At 35.5% G+C, this 15,245-nt stretch overlaps 2 protein-coding genes across 2 annotated transcripts; one reads left to right on the top strand and one right to left on the bottom strand.

The window, feature by feature from the left end:
• Positions 1-1,909: 1,909 nt before the first annotated feature.
• On the top strand, positions 1,910-4,291 carry LOC25484245 (uncharacterized protein At1g03900). Its single transcript, XM_013613015.3, has 3 exons — positions 1,910-2,630; positions 3,226-3,510; positions 3,917-4,291. Exons 1-3 carry the CDS (start codon positions 2,139-2,141, stop codon positions 3,977-3,979), a joined length of 840 nt encoding a protein of 279 aa, XP_013468469.1. The 5' UTR covers positions 1,910-2,138; the 3' UTR covers positions 3,980-4,291.
• Positions 4,292-7,468: 3,177 nt separating this feature from the next.
• Positions 7,469-13,941, bottom strand: LOC25484243 (protein CHROMATIN REMODELING 8). Its single transcript, XM_013613013.3, has 7 exons — positions 13,605-13,941; positions 12,963-13,499; positions 12,172-12,577; positions 10,707-11,580; positions 9,732-10,341; positions 8,911-9,378; positions 7,469-8,624 (listed from the first exon to the last, which is right to left on the bottom strand). Exons 1-7 carry the CDS (start codon positions 13,692-13,694, stop codon positions 7,962-7,964), a joined length of 3,648 nt encoding a protein of 1,215 aa, XP_013468467.1. The 5' UTR covers positions 13,695-13,941; the 3' UTR covers positions 7,469-7,961.
• Between the last annotated feature and the right edge of the window lie 1,304 nt (positions 13,942-15,245).

Genomic DNA, 15,245 nt, shown 5'->3' with positions numbered 1-15,245 from the left:
TTACTCGGAGATTTGACTTTGACGCTAGCATGAAACAACAATCCAAACCTCAAGTTTGGATTAGAATCTATGGATTACCAGAAGATCATCGGAGAGCGAAGATACTTTTTGCTTTTAAAGAAAATATTGGTACCAAATATGCACTATTTCTACCACAAATAAGTTAATACCTGATAGAACTTTTGCTCATTTTGTTCGGGTGTTAGTGGACATGGAACTCAAAATTTAATCAAAATATAAAATCTTTGTTGAAAGAACAATATTTTCTTTTAGGGTTAATAGATCTTTATCCCCATGTAATATATGTCATTTTCAGTTTTCCTCCTGTAAAATATATTTTTTGATTTACCCCCTTGTAAAATATTTTTGTTTTGATTTACCTCCTAATAGGCCAAACAAAAACGAAAAATTCTTGAAAAAAAAAAATTTGGTTTTTGTTTGGCCTATTAGGGGGTAAATCAAAAAAAATATTTTACAAGGAAGAAAACAAAAAATGACCTATATTACAGGGGGTAAAGACCGATTAACCCTTTATTTTTATTGTTGTGATTGAATATCAAAACATGTATGACTTTTACAACCATTTTAACTATATTCATCATCATGTAAGGTATTGCAGAAGAGTCAAATTTGCACCGGTCCAGGAGGAACACGAACGTATGAACAAGATAAAGTATAGACAAGTATAGAGGGAAGCTTTTGTGCAAACTAAAGATGACGTGAAGGTATAAAACAAGAAAGCTGAAATTATCAACTTGAAAGGTTCTTTTGTTTTATACTTCAATCTTATGCTCATGGAGGCGATACCACTTTATCAACTAATCCCATCATTTATTTTAATGTTCACAATTGTATTAACTCTCTTATTATAAATAAAATGCTATAAACATCATGTCCTAGAAAAAACATTCTGCTATCCAATATAAACCAAAATTAAACATTAAGGAGCATATTAGGACCTAAGCAAATAAGAGGTTAAATATTCCAACGATGAAAATCAAACAAAAATTCTTAAATGTTTGCTTTAATCTACAACTCAACCAAGTAAAAAATGAGAGAAAAATAAAAGAACTACATGAATGTTAGAACCCGTAATAAAACATTCGTGGGATTGATTTTTACGATTTTATAAATACGAAGTTTTTCATACTATTGTTTAGCGACATCCAATTTATGTCCAAAAATTCGTTGCAATTGAAGCTCTATCTATCTGTTTAATATATTTAAATATCTTATCACCGTAAGTTTAACTCAGTTGATAGAGATAATACATAATATATACAAGATTTGAGGTTTAAATCCCGTATAAAAAAAATAAAAAATACCTTAACACTTGCACAAATCCATTGATAATGCATATATTTGTTTTGGGACAAATTTAACCTGTTTTTTTTTTTTTATCAAATAACTCGGTGGTTAGAAATTCAATTAAATGAATAATTGTTTGATTGTGATTTTAAATTAACACTCGATTAAACCTTTGTAGATTACAGACTCACCTAAAGAATTAGAGGGTTGTATTTTTAGAAGAGGGCTTTGAATCAAGGGATTGAACATAATTGTTTTGTTGATTATTGTGATGCAAGATGAACTATTGTAGAAAATAGTACAATTATCAAACAATGAGAATTAATTGATTCGAAAGATTTGATCGATTTAATCTTTCATATTTCCCAAAACCATTTATTTTTATTTTTCTGCGTACCCTCCAATTGTTTAAATCCTATTTATAGTTATTCACCAAAAAATATATAAATTCACCAATTATTTTAATTTATAATTAAATCGCTGGGTTGAGATTGAAACAATTCTTATAAAATGAATATATAAAATAAAATTTTGACACACTTATTAAAATTGCATCAAATTTTTGTCATTCATACCTAATCATTGAAAGAAAAAGGAAAAAAAAGGTTTTTGTGACTTAAAGATAAAGCATAGACATGAAAAGATAGAAGACAGAAGCAGCACACTGGTAACGTGGTTTTTGTTCTATCTTTCTCCCAAAACAGTTGACCTTGGTGTTGTCTTTGTGTTTGTGAGAGTAACAAAGACAAAGACACCACACCATTCATTAACGCGTTTCTCAAATTCAATTCCATTCAAACTCAAACTCAAATTCTAACTTCACCAAAACGATGTCGTTAGAAGAAGAAGAAGAGGGTTTCGACCATACACTCCTCGTCGTTCGCGAAGTCGCCGTCTACAAGATCCCGCCGCGTACAACCTCCGGCGGTTACAAATGCGGCGAATGGCTTCAATCGGACAAGATCTGGTCCGGCCGTCTCCGCGTCGTGTCCCGCCGTGACCGTTGTGAGATCCGGTTAGAAGATCCGAACTCCGGCGATCTCTTCGCCGCGTGTTTTGTTTTTCCTGGTCAGCGTGAGGGTTCGGTTGAACCGGTTCTCGATTCGTCGAGATATTTTGTTCTGAAGATTGAAGATGGACAAGGGAAGCATGCGTTTATTGGATTAGGGTTTGCGGAGAGGAATGAAGCATTTGATTTCAATGTTGCACTTTCTGATCATGAGAAGTATGTGAGAAGAGAACATGATAAGGAGTCTGGTGATGCTGATGCCTCGGAGGATTCGCAGATCGATATTCATCCCGCTGTCAATCATAGGCTTAAGGTAGTTTCTATTAGCAGTTAATCTAATTCTTTTGATTGTGTAGTTTAAGTATAATTTGTGGTCGTGGTTATTATTATGATGATGATTTGTTTCCTATTTTAAGTTGAAAAATAGTTTAGAATCGAAATCCTAGTGGATAAGTTTATTTTTAGTATGCATAAATGAAAGATTAGTTTTTGTGTAATTTTGGTTAGTGTTAATTGTTGGGGATAAGTAGATCACTTAGATGCTTGTGTTATGATTACAATTGCTTTATAATATCATCATGATCATGGTGAATTGTTCGAGGTGTTTTTTTGGCCAAATCTGATGTTTAGACTAGTTTCTTGTTGTGTTTATGTTTCTCAAACAATGTTGTTTTAAATCATGGTTGTGGTCGCATCATGATCATTGCTATTGCAAATGATGTCAATGTAGTCTCAATGGTGGTTGCAGAGACATCATATCTCTAAAACCTTGACGTCGCAACCCAGATCACATTCCCTTTTTTAAAAACATTTTTACAAATCACGGTCTTCTCTTAACGGTGTTTTTATATTTCTCGCTGTGAATCCTGGCTTATCCATGTTTGAAGTATTTGTCGATTGGCCTGTAGGAGGGAGAAACCATCAGGATTAATGTGAAGCACAAGGCGGCTGGTGGAGCTGGCATGCTTTCAGCTGCTGGCCTATCGGGTGTGCATGTAGCAACACCAAAGCCAAAAGTATTGAACCTTGCTCCCCCACCGGGTGCAGGGAAAATCAGATCTGCTCTTCCACTCCCACCAAATGATCCAGTTGCTGCTCGGATTGCTTCTACCAGTCCCGTATCTAGTGTTAAAGGGACAAAAGAAGGTGTGAAACAGTCTACTGATTCTCTATCAGATCTTTCTCAATTACAGGTATGCTGGTCCTGCTCATTCCTTAAGAGCCTTTCCCATGTCCACTTCATTTGTTTTTGGAATTAAATATTTTAGAACTTGCAAATTATTGCATGGTCGGGCATAGGCAGATTGAAGATTATTCAGCTAAATTTTATTTTGAAGATCCTTGTACCTATCTAAGATTATGCTATGCTGCTAATTAAGTAATACAGTCAACACTCAACACTGAATAAGAAGAATACTAACTGCATTTATTTGTTTATGCATATAAACTGACTGTTCTGATTTGTAAAACAAGCAATTACATTGGTTATGCATATCCGTGATCATGTTACTTTGCCAGTTTAATTTCCCTATATGGTTGTAGTCCCAGATACTGTATAAAATGAATCATTTGTAACATATTTCATGCTTGCATTTACAGAAGAATCTTCCCTCATCAGCCACCCCTGGATCGACACCTGCATCAGGATGGGCAGCCTTCTGATTATATATACAGCCACTCCTGGATCGACAGCTGCATCAGGATTGGCAGCCTTCTGATTATATATACGAGTATCTTAACTAAGAGGCTTTTATTATTCTCTGAATTATTTTGGGGGTTTTTCATTTTGAGAAAAGAAATATTGAAGGAAGCTGAAGAAAGAGGTGTCATAAGTATAGTTAGCACATGATATTGAGTAATTCGATTGCTCGAGGAATGTCCTGGAAATATTGATGTTTTTCCTTGGTTTGTAATAACATGTTTCTATATCATATAAAGTTAATTTCTCCCCAATCCCTTGATCTCTCCCAATCTATTGACCGGTGTGCTTATGATTTTTGAGTTCATCTTTGCTCCATTTAGTATTCCTCCATTTACTCCTTTCCAATGCATAGATAAATGACATGTGGCAAAAATAAATCAAAGGGTTAAGATTAAAAGTTTAAAATATAGGCCATTTCATAATTCCTCTCATCATCTTCTTCGTTGATACAACAATAAACTCATCTGGGTATTTTTTTTATTAATAATTTGCAAGCAAACTAAATAAGATAAATCCCATAACAACAACATAACAAGTTTCAAAATCCAAAACTCAGTAGCATAATTTTTTTTCCCTCAAAAACATAAACAAAATTCAAAGTACTATAAACCATTTCACCATCAAATCTCAAAACCTTCTTCCGACACCAAAAGCAACAACACCAGCACCTCTTCCAGGTTGAACAGGAATAGAATCAACCTGAACAACCCCGGGAATCTATATCAAGAGTAGTAACGTTCGATTACTTGCGTGAGGATTTTTTCACGGTTTTGGTTATGACACGACCCATTTTGGTGAATGTGTGTGAGTGGAGGAAGATGAAGACGCAGAGGTTTCTTCCTCACCCTTTTGCCCCTTTCTGTTCGTCCCAGCAGCAGGGCTCTTCCTCCCTTCTGGTATACACACCACCGCGCACTACCCCATTTTGCTGTCATCATCGTCCTCCCGATGGCGGGACCGTGACCATTCTATCGTCTTCCTCTCGTCGTTTCCATGACTATGTTTATTTCAAATCTGGAAAAAATCAAAAACAGTCTGTGTTATCTTGCTGATTTTGAAATCATTTTTTGTTTTTGTTTTTGTTTTATGAAATCATGTGGGCTACATATGTGTTTTGTGGGAAAATTGAGTTGTGAATTTTTAATTTGTAAATTGTGATTTGGAGTATGATAACAAAGCGGCGGCACCGGAAAGAGGAAGCTGTGCCAGTGGGATGATTAGAGGAAGAAGAACCTTTTGCAAGAGAAGAGAAGACGTACAGTTTTCTTTTTTAATTTTGTTAAACAATACTTCCTTTACACCTTTTAATATCAACCTTTAGATTTATCTTTGCCACATGTCATTTATCCATGCATTGGAAAGGAGCAAATGGAGGAATACTAAATGGAGCAAAGATGAACTCATGATTTTTGTGCTCAAAGGAGCGTTTCTTATGCATTTCATCAAACATCAACCCAAATTTATTTGTCTCAAACCGTGGGAGAAAGTTATTGTCAAAACTATAAACTTCGCAAAAAAAAGAAAATACATGTTGTACTATTATGGTTTTTAACACCACTATATTGGTTATTTCAAAAAAAAAAAAAAAAACACTATATTGGTTTTTAACTGGTGTATGCATGCACATCTGACCAAATGCGACAGCTATGTGTGTACTACGTGCATTGCATTAAAGTTGGGTCTATTTTATTTTCCAATGCTTTATTCATCTCAGTTCAGACTTTCTATGTTGGCTTCTAAGTAATAAATGATTGTTAAGCTCTAAATATTGGAACCAAGTGTTTGTAGAATACTCTGTCATTTTAGGTGTCTTATTTAAAATAATGATTAATTGTATTAATATAGATAATAAATAGTTTGATAATACTAAAATATCATTCATATTAGTGGAGTAGTTAGTGGTTTGAAATACAATATACAATGGTAAATTAGTGGAAAATGTAAATGAATATTGCGTTGATCATATTTGAGACAAAATAATTGTAAAAAGAACATTTATAATGGGACCGAGGGAGGAATACATTTCATCCAGATATTTAAAAGACAAATAATTTGTAAAAGGTTAAGGTCATCATAGAATCGATGGAATTGTAATAATCAGTGAACAATTGGTTAAATTGATCACTTACATTTGTGTTTCTCTTGAATTTGTTTGGTTGGAGAACACTAGTTTGTCATCCGCTGTTTGCTGGGTGCATGATCTAAACGAAGTAGTTAATGATAGTTTCAAAGTTCTTAAAGATGTGCATATTCTTTATTTACTTTTTAATAACTCTAATGAAAGGGTGTGCTAGGGAGGACATTTTGTTGTGGTAATATAATTCATTTTAGCCTTTAGGAAAAAAAAACTCTAATGAAACCAATGAGATAATTTATCCTTAATTAGTTTCCATTTATTTATTTAGTTCTCCACTTGTATTGGTCATATTGTTGCTAATGAAATTATCTAAATTTACCTTTATATAAAAAAAAGAGTTACGATCCTCACTATTTTTCCTCTATTACTATAGTTTTGAAAGTGTATATTAAATAAATGGGTTCATCAAATGTCACATTATTGAATTTATATTTTCAAAACTATGGTAATAAAAAAAAAGGTTAAATATGTTTTTGGTCCCTACATTTTGCGCGATTTTGAGAATAGTTCCTACATTTCAATGAATGTTTTTAAAATCCCTACATTTTTTCTCCGTTAGTGCAATTGGTCCCTGCCATCAGTGCCATGTTGATGAAACACAGGCCATCATAACAAGTTCAACCCCACCCCACCAAATCTCCACCACAACACCTTCCACACCCGCAACAACAAGCGCTTTCAACGATAACATCATCGCTTTCGGCCTCCAAATCTTCCCCTCTAAACCAACATATTTCACCGGAAGTGTGACGAACACCGGCGATCCGCATCTACGAAGCTGCGGAGAAAGATCGTGGTGAAGTTCTCCGCCGTTTCCCGGCGAGATTGAACCGCCAACATTGACATCACGTTAGAAATTTGACAACAGGGACTATTTACACTAACTCAGGAAAAATGTAGGGATTTTAAAAACATTTATTGAAATGTAAGGACTAATTCTCAAAATCGTGCAAAACGTAGGGACCAAAAACATATTTAACCCTAAAAAAAAAATGGAGGATCTTCACTAAAAAAAAGTTCAAATGTATTTGCAACTAAGTTAAATGGAGATTGCAATCGAAAAATAATAATGAATATTACTTCAAATTGAAAATGACCCTTATTTTTATATATTCTTAAATGTGAGTCTCATAACAAGACATGTTTTTTTTTTTGAGGAATAACAAGACATTGTTATAATTTAAATTTTACAACCTCAATTTTTTTAATGCACCATGCATAGGTTCACATTCATGGGATTTGGATTTAACGGTTACTGCATGAAGGCAGTAATTGATCTGAGCGGTCCGATTGGAAATGAACGGCTGAGATCTCACTATGTGAAACTACCGAGATACAGATTGTGTATTCAGTCATTGGATCGCAGATGTACGACCGGGATTCACTACTGCAGCAAAGTGTGTGAATTTGCTACTGCAGTGAATCCATGCCACATATCCATGTTCCCTCCATTTAAAAATGTTCACATGAAACCAATAACATCACAAGTTCTTTTTTACGCACACACATTTTTGTCTACTTAGAAACCCATACCAGAACCAAATAAAAGAAAGAGGATTTACAAAACTGCCATTTGCAGCATATTCCCAAGTACAAAATCGTGGTAAGAAACCACCAATATGCAAATGTGCATTCTTCTCACCCGTATCCCAACAAAAACTTGATATCAGTATACAAAAAATTAACCCGTTAAAACACTAGGAAAAGGTTCACCGTCTAATGTTCAGTCTACGTAATGAGTATCCCCTGAACTTCTGTGATCAGCAGTACTGAGCAGCCGGCATCAAAGTAATGCAAATAACATATTATACTTGATAGTCTGGCTTCAGAACCCAATGGGTACCATTTGACCCTTTATGCAGAGTCGCTATTTCCTTTAACATATTCTTGAACAGGGGAAGATCTTTTGAGGGAATCCTGTCCTTGAAATGCTGAACTATGCTGTCTGAACTACAACTGCCACCTTTCTGTTGAAAAAAGGTGCAGATTTTCCGAATCATTACTTCAGGTTGGAATCCAGATGAATTTTCAGGAGCCTTGGAAGTTCTAACATCTACAGACCTTGACTGACCAAACTGATGCTCAAGCCCGGCACTGATGGCTTTTTCTTGATTACCTCGAATTTTGGATAATATGTCAGCAGAAGATAATGCCTTACCAGAAGAAGCCCCAGCAGCATATCCATTGAATTTGTTAGATCCCCTGCTTGGTGATTCATCAGATGCTTTGCTATTGTTTAGCAACTGGGGTTTCACAGTTGAACCAAACTTCCGCCGAACAGATGATGGTGCACCAGCAGCTCCTGACCTTCCTGTCCATGTAGGAACTGAGACGCTTTCATGGTTTCGGATCATTCTTGACTGACGTAAAGCTTCTGCAGCTCTTTGTGCAACCTTGGAAGCTTCCTCGTCAAGTCTCATCTTCTCCTCATCATGGGCATCCATGATCAAATCATGGTTCATGGCACTCTGACATCATATAACAAGTTTATCACAAAGGAAACCAGTACATTGAAAAAGGGAGTACTATAAGGACAAGACAGACCAATATGCACATTCTAATATAGTTTGAATATGTGGCAAAGATACTTTATAATTCTTGTACAAATCCATATACGCTTGCTTGTTTCATAATTATTTTCATTCTGAATAATTATTGCTCGTACAAAGAATGTAGTTTCCAATAATATGCTCAAATAAAAGTAATGATGCACGATAATTTAGATGCAAGTTGAAAAATACAGAAGAAGCTTACATGTATCCCATTAGCATCAAAAAGACTTTTCAATACATTTGCTTCTTCATCAACCCCATTACTTTTGTCAACCTTCTCTTTCCCTTTTCCTCTTGAAGATGTTCTGCATGATTTGCCATCATCTCCAACTGCATCATCTTCAGAAGCCAGTTCAGCAGTTTGACTATATTCATTATTATCCTGATTTTCTTGATGTGCCCCAATAATATTTACATCTTCTGATATTTGACTGAAAATATTTGCCGTTTCTGTTGACCCAGTTTCTCCATCCACATTCAAAACAAAAAGATCCTTCATATCTCGGGCCTTAAAGAACCTTTTCTGTTGTGGGTTCTTCAATATCTTATTCGTAAGAAAATGTTTGTAAATCTGACGATGATATACTTTCTCCTCTATAGTTCCACGTGTGATTAACCTATATATTGTTACATCCCGTTTCTGACCAATTCGCCATGCACGCTCTCTAGCCTACAGAACATTAGTCTCCATGAGAATCAAGTTGATACAATTTCACAAACAAAAATTGAATCTGAAAATTATAGAGGCATCAAAATTCAGAGTGTATGTAGATTGATGAAAAAGGAAGGAAACTGAATGAGGTGATAAAGGAGGCCATTATTCATGCCCCCTTCCATACCCCTTCATTCCTCTCTTACCCCACCCCCCACCCCCACCACACACACACCCATTTTTTGTTTTCCCCCTTTAAAACACATCCAGACACAACTAGCAAACTGGTCATGAAAAAACAGTGAATGAAAGGTTTTCAGCCATGTTTCAACTACTTCAAGAGCAAACTGACATTTTAGATACAAACATACCTGCATATCAGTCGAAGGATTCCAATCAGGGTCAAAGATGATCACTCTATCTGCACCAGTAAGATTTGTCCCCAACCCCCCAACTTTGGTTGTTAAAATGAAAACAAAAATCTCGCTGGAGGCATTAAACTCGTCCATTAAAGCCATTCTCTGTTTTACAGGAGTGAGACCATCCATTCTCCGGTAAATATGTCCAAAAGTAGTCAAATATTTCTCAAAAATGTCAAGCATTTGTTGGGTTTGAGTAAAAAGAAGAACACGGTGGCCCTGCTCCTTCCAAACATTAAGCACTTGAGCTACAACTTTCATTTTCCCACTACGTTCAGGATTTCCATAATCTGGATTGCTGGAGGCCTGTTCCCTTTCAAGTAGGTCTGGGTGATTGCAGATCTTACGCATCACATCAATTCCATAAAGTGAATTCCTGCCTCCATCCAATATTTCCTCCACCTCAGTGCTTGCTAAAAATGCTCTATAAGCAGATACTTGCTCTGATGTAAGACTGCAAAACAGAACGTGCTCAGTTTTCTTTGGAAGCTGAGCATTTACATCAGCCTTCATTCGTCGGAGAAGATAAGGCATAATTAAATCACGCAGCACCACCGCACACCTGTGAACAGCAAAATAATATTCAAATTATTTGGTAAATTGGGGGGCATAAAAAATAAACTCAATCCCTATATGAAATATGACAACAATCTAATTACAAACATTTATCTACAAGCTTTGTTAACTTCATTTTTCCTGTACATCCTAGGATCTCAACAGGTGAGTGTGTTGTTATTCATAACTAATTAAATTTTATGTTTGAAGGATTACAATTTAGAAAATCCTGGGAAAGTATTTCCAGTTTATGAGCAATAAAGACTAAAGTTTGATGTGTTTAGAAAATCTAGCGCCTAATTTCAAATGTGGCCAAGCTGATTTTTTTAATCTACCCTCATCCAAACCAAAATAAAAGAAACATTGACCCACCTGTATGCTGTGGATACTTGTAATGGAGAAGCATTTGAATATCCACCAACTCTTATAGGAACTGCAAACTCGGCTTCAAACACAGGCAAAACACCCAATTTTCCAGGGAAAACAAAATCAAACAACGACCATAACTCACTCAGTTTGTTCTGAATAGGTGCACCAGTCATTATTATGCGGTGTACAGTTTGTAGCTGTTTGCAAGCGAGGGTAACTTCTGCGTTTGGATTCCTAATTTTATGCCCTTCGTCAAGAACTGCATAACCCCATTCAATGTTAAGCAACTGGTCTCCAAGTATCCTTAGCTGCTCATAAGTGGTGATGAGTAATCCAGATTCTGATCTCATGACACGATTTATCAGGGTTTCCCATTTTCTTGTATTTTTAGACGGTACACTTTTCTCATAATCATTGTCGCTTGAACTATTGCTTTCAGAGTCTGTTCCATCGGATTCAGCTCGCTTCTTTTTAGAAGCCAGATCCTGAGCAGAATCGTGTAAAAGTTCAACATGGAATTTAGGATACCACTTTTTAGCTTCCCTTTTCCATTGTCGCAGGAGTGTAACAGGACAGACAATAATGCTGGGTTTGTACATGCCACTAAAATGCAAAGCACCCAGAAATGACAATACTTGTATAGTTTTACCAAGACCCATCTCATCACCAATAATTCCACCAGCTCTTTGGCAGTGCAACTCCCACATCCATTGAACACCAACCTTTTGATAGTCAAACAGAGCTTCAAATATGTTATCAGGGATTTTCAACCCACCTTCTAATGTTACATACGAAGATTCATGTTCAGAAAGTTCAACATCATTTGCTTCTTCTAAACTTTCACAACTGGAATTGTCCAAGCAACCATTAGCATTTTCTGCAATAAATTTAATTAACTGAAATTAATTGAATATGAACATAAACAGAAATGTGATAATAATACTACAGCAAGCAAAGCAGTCTAGAGGAGTGGCATGAATTGACACTAGTGTATGACGGGTCGTAAGCCAACCTTCTCCATCAGTGACAGAGGGCTAATACATATCTTTCAATTCATCATCATTGGCTATCGACATGCAAATTACCGACTTGCATATTACTCATAAAAAAAGAAAGATATGAAACTGACATTTCAACGTTGCATGCAAAATAGACGTCCAACAATAAAAACAAAGAATCATTAAAAAAGATGACATATGTCCAGGTAAACAAAAATCAATAACAAACAAAAGATATTTACGTGAACCCATGCATTTTTAAATTATATAATAAAAGCATTGTTAAGTTTCAGATAAATAAATATCAGAATCAGCTCCTCTTAAGAATCCAGATATACCATCAGGACTGCCAATTTATTACTTGCTAGAAAGCCTATTGAAGTTATAGGAATACAGAACACCCACTACCTCAATTATTCATATTCTATCACTATTCTCTTTTGCCCCAGATAAATAAGAACATGACATACCACTTTCACCCAGTTGTCTATCCTCGGAAGAAACACGCTTGGTCCATTTCCTACCAGGCCCAGGTCGCTTCTTTTTCCTTTTTGAATCTGTATTCAGATCCCCCTCATTGTCGTCTAGAGGTTTGGGTAATTGCATTGGTTTCTTGAGCCTGCGAAAAGGAATAGTGGGTGCATCAAGCTTTGGTACCTCTTCAGGCCTAAGCAGCTTGGAGGTTGGGCGAACTTTTGCTGCCTGAGAAAATGATCTGGCGGCTCTTTCAACACTGGAATAAGCAAGATCGTTGGTATTTTCTTGCTCAACTGCATTACGACTGGTTGATGCTTCGGGTTGTTGAATGCCGCGCTCAAACCCCTTCAACTTATGAAAAGGGGTGAACATTCCTTTTCTAACCAATTCATCCCTTTCCTGAAAAACAAGCATTGTAAATTAGTAGTTCTTCTATTTAGAACCACCAACTACATCCTTTAAAGTTCAAATTTGATTCTTTCCTAGCATACTATACCATCCAATATAATATTTATAATATGAGTTTAATTTCTATGCACTTTCAGTGTAAATAGTTTTACACTGTTAGTCCATCCAAATTCACAGCTAATCATGCGGGTGACTTTAGAAGTGGAAGATATAAGTCAAACACACGGTTATGATTAATTGACAATGTAAAATATTCTAATAATGTCAGTGCACATGTGAGTTAAATCCTAATAATATAAACATTATTTTACAACACGAAAAATAGGATAAAAACCTCTAATAGTAATTAACAAAAACAAGTATTCAGTTAACTCACAGTTTCTACGAATCCTGCAGATGCTGCATCGAGAACAGCATCAAAATCATCATCGTCGTCAAATGAGACTGTCTTAAACCGCTTTGCAGGTCTTTTGCTTACTTTCTTATCATCTATAAGCTTCTTCTTTGGTTTTCTATCTTCCTTAACTAAACTAAAGATAACTTTTTTACTCTCAGTACTTTTCAAATCACAATCCTTCGACAAACTTTTCAGCTCTTTCTCCAATTGAGCCTTCGTTTTCTTCAAACTCCTCAACCTATCGGCAGCAAGAACACGTTGAAGTTCCGAACCACCACCCTCATCAATCCCTTCCTCCAAATTCTCATTCTCCTCACATTCTTCACTTTTAACAACATCTCTCGGCCTTTCAATTGTCGAAGAAACTGCACCGATTTCAAATTCTATTGCTCTTAACTTCTGATGAAGTTCAGCTTTAGCTTTCGACAACGGATCAACGTTTTCAGGTAAACGTTCACATTCATTTTCAACATTATTCCCTTTATCTTCTGTAACATTCACTGAATCATTCCTAGCCTACAAAAATCAAAACACTCATAATTTAAAGTTTGAAGTAAACAAAACAACATTGATTTCAATACGAACAATGAATTTAAGTGAAGTTGAAGATAAAAAAATCACCGTATCGAAAATGTGGCGTTCGATGTCTTCAGGATTGGCAGATTGAACGCCTAAAGTAGAAAGCAAAATTCGATCCTGTTCTTCTTCCATTGAATTGTTTATTGTTACATAAATTAAATTAGTTACGGTGGTTATTATCGAACTGAGAAACCTTAATTCCTTTGAACTGAGTTAGGTTTGAATAGAACTCAATCGCATTGGATTTTCAATTCAAAGGAAAACAAGGTTTTTCAATTCCCAGTTTCCCAGAGACGAGAGGGTTCTGAGTAATGGCTACGTCGTTTCCTAATGCTGAACCCTTTTGAATTTTTCTTCTTCGAAATTATGGGAATTCCGAGATAAAATTATAGAAATATATATATTTGTTTGTTTATTTGTTATAAGTTTATAAAATTAGGTTAAATAAGATTTTGGTATTTATTCCTTCAAAAAAAAAAAAAGATTTTGGTCTTTATTTTTTGTTTTTGTTTTGAGAGGAATTTTAATAAAAATCTTTAATTTTGTTTTTAATCACTTTAAAATATTTCTTCTATTCTTGTCCTCAAAATACTTTCAATCACCACATTTTTTTAGGTTATGTCACACCAATTTTGAATGATTTATTTTTTTTTTTAAGAATTTTTTTGAATATTATAAGAATTTCTTCTAAAAAATTCAAAATTTTGAATGATATATATGATTTGACTTAAAAAAAAAGTAACATAAAGTATTTGAAGGACTAAATATTGAGGAAAAATGTGGAGGGATTACGAGCAAAGTTTGATTTTTTTTTTTTTTTTTTTAAGAAGCTAAACTATCCCCTCAAATTGGCAACCGAGAGATTCGAACCTGAGATGTTGAGGAGGAGCACACTCCTATATCCCAAGCCAAAACCACTTGGCCAACCTAAGTGGGTTAAATTTGACATTTTTTATAAGGACCAAAATTCGGATGTGGTTCACGGTGTGCGGGGTTCGTTGGGCTCGAAAGGGTTGAAAATGCTCGCAGTGATTTGTTGCAGGGGTTGTTGGTACGTGAATCTTGTCCGTGTTGGCGGTCGATTCAGACACCATTGATGACGATCACGATAAGTATTTTTGGGTCGTGACACCATCCCTAAAAAAGATAGGCTCATAATTGTCTCTGATTAATTTGTTCGTTCAATTCATAATAGTTGAGTAGACGTGTTAGATTAGACGTTTTCCTCTCAGACGGTCAAGCTTCAGCTGGATTCCCAACCCACCGTCGTCGTCATCCTCAAGATTGTCGTCGTTCTTAAGGTCTGATAAGGGACACACTGTTGTGTTGATCTAGATGTTTCTGGATGGTGGTTGAGATTCTGGTCTTATGTTTATAGTATTCCACCCTGCGCTGGAAGAAGGGTCTTATTTGGTATGTACTTTGGGGCTCGAAAGAGCATTTATCTTGCTGTGCTTTGGAGGGAGAGGAGGGTACGTGTATCTGCTCCGTGTTGACGGTTGATCCATGCACCGCGGTTTAAACTTCTACTTAAGAGGCTGTTATAATCCATCTCTGTTGTTTTTAATTTTCATATTACCCATTTAGGTAGACCTACATTTTGTGGATAAATTGGTTAGGTTTATGTCCCTTAATTTTTTTTATATATTTTTTTCTTCCTTTTTTAATAATATATTTATGAAC

The sequence above is a fragment of the Medicago truncatula genome, chromosome 1 (genome assembly GCF_003473485.1).
Source record: "Medicago truncatula cultivar Jemalong A17 chromosome 1, MtrunA17r5.0-ANR, whole genome shotgun sequence".
NCBI classification, from domain to species: Eukaryota; Viridiplantae; Streptophyta; class Magnoliopsida; order Fabales; family Fabaceae; genus Medicago; species Medicago truncatula.
This window is presented reverse-complemented; position numbering and strand designations above follow the sequence as displayed.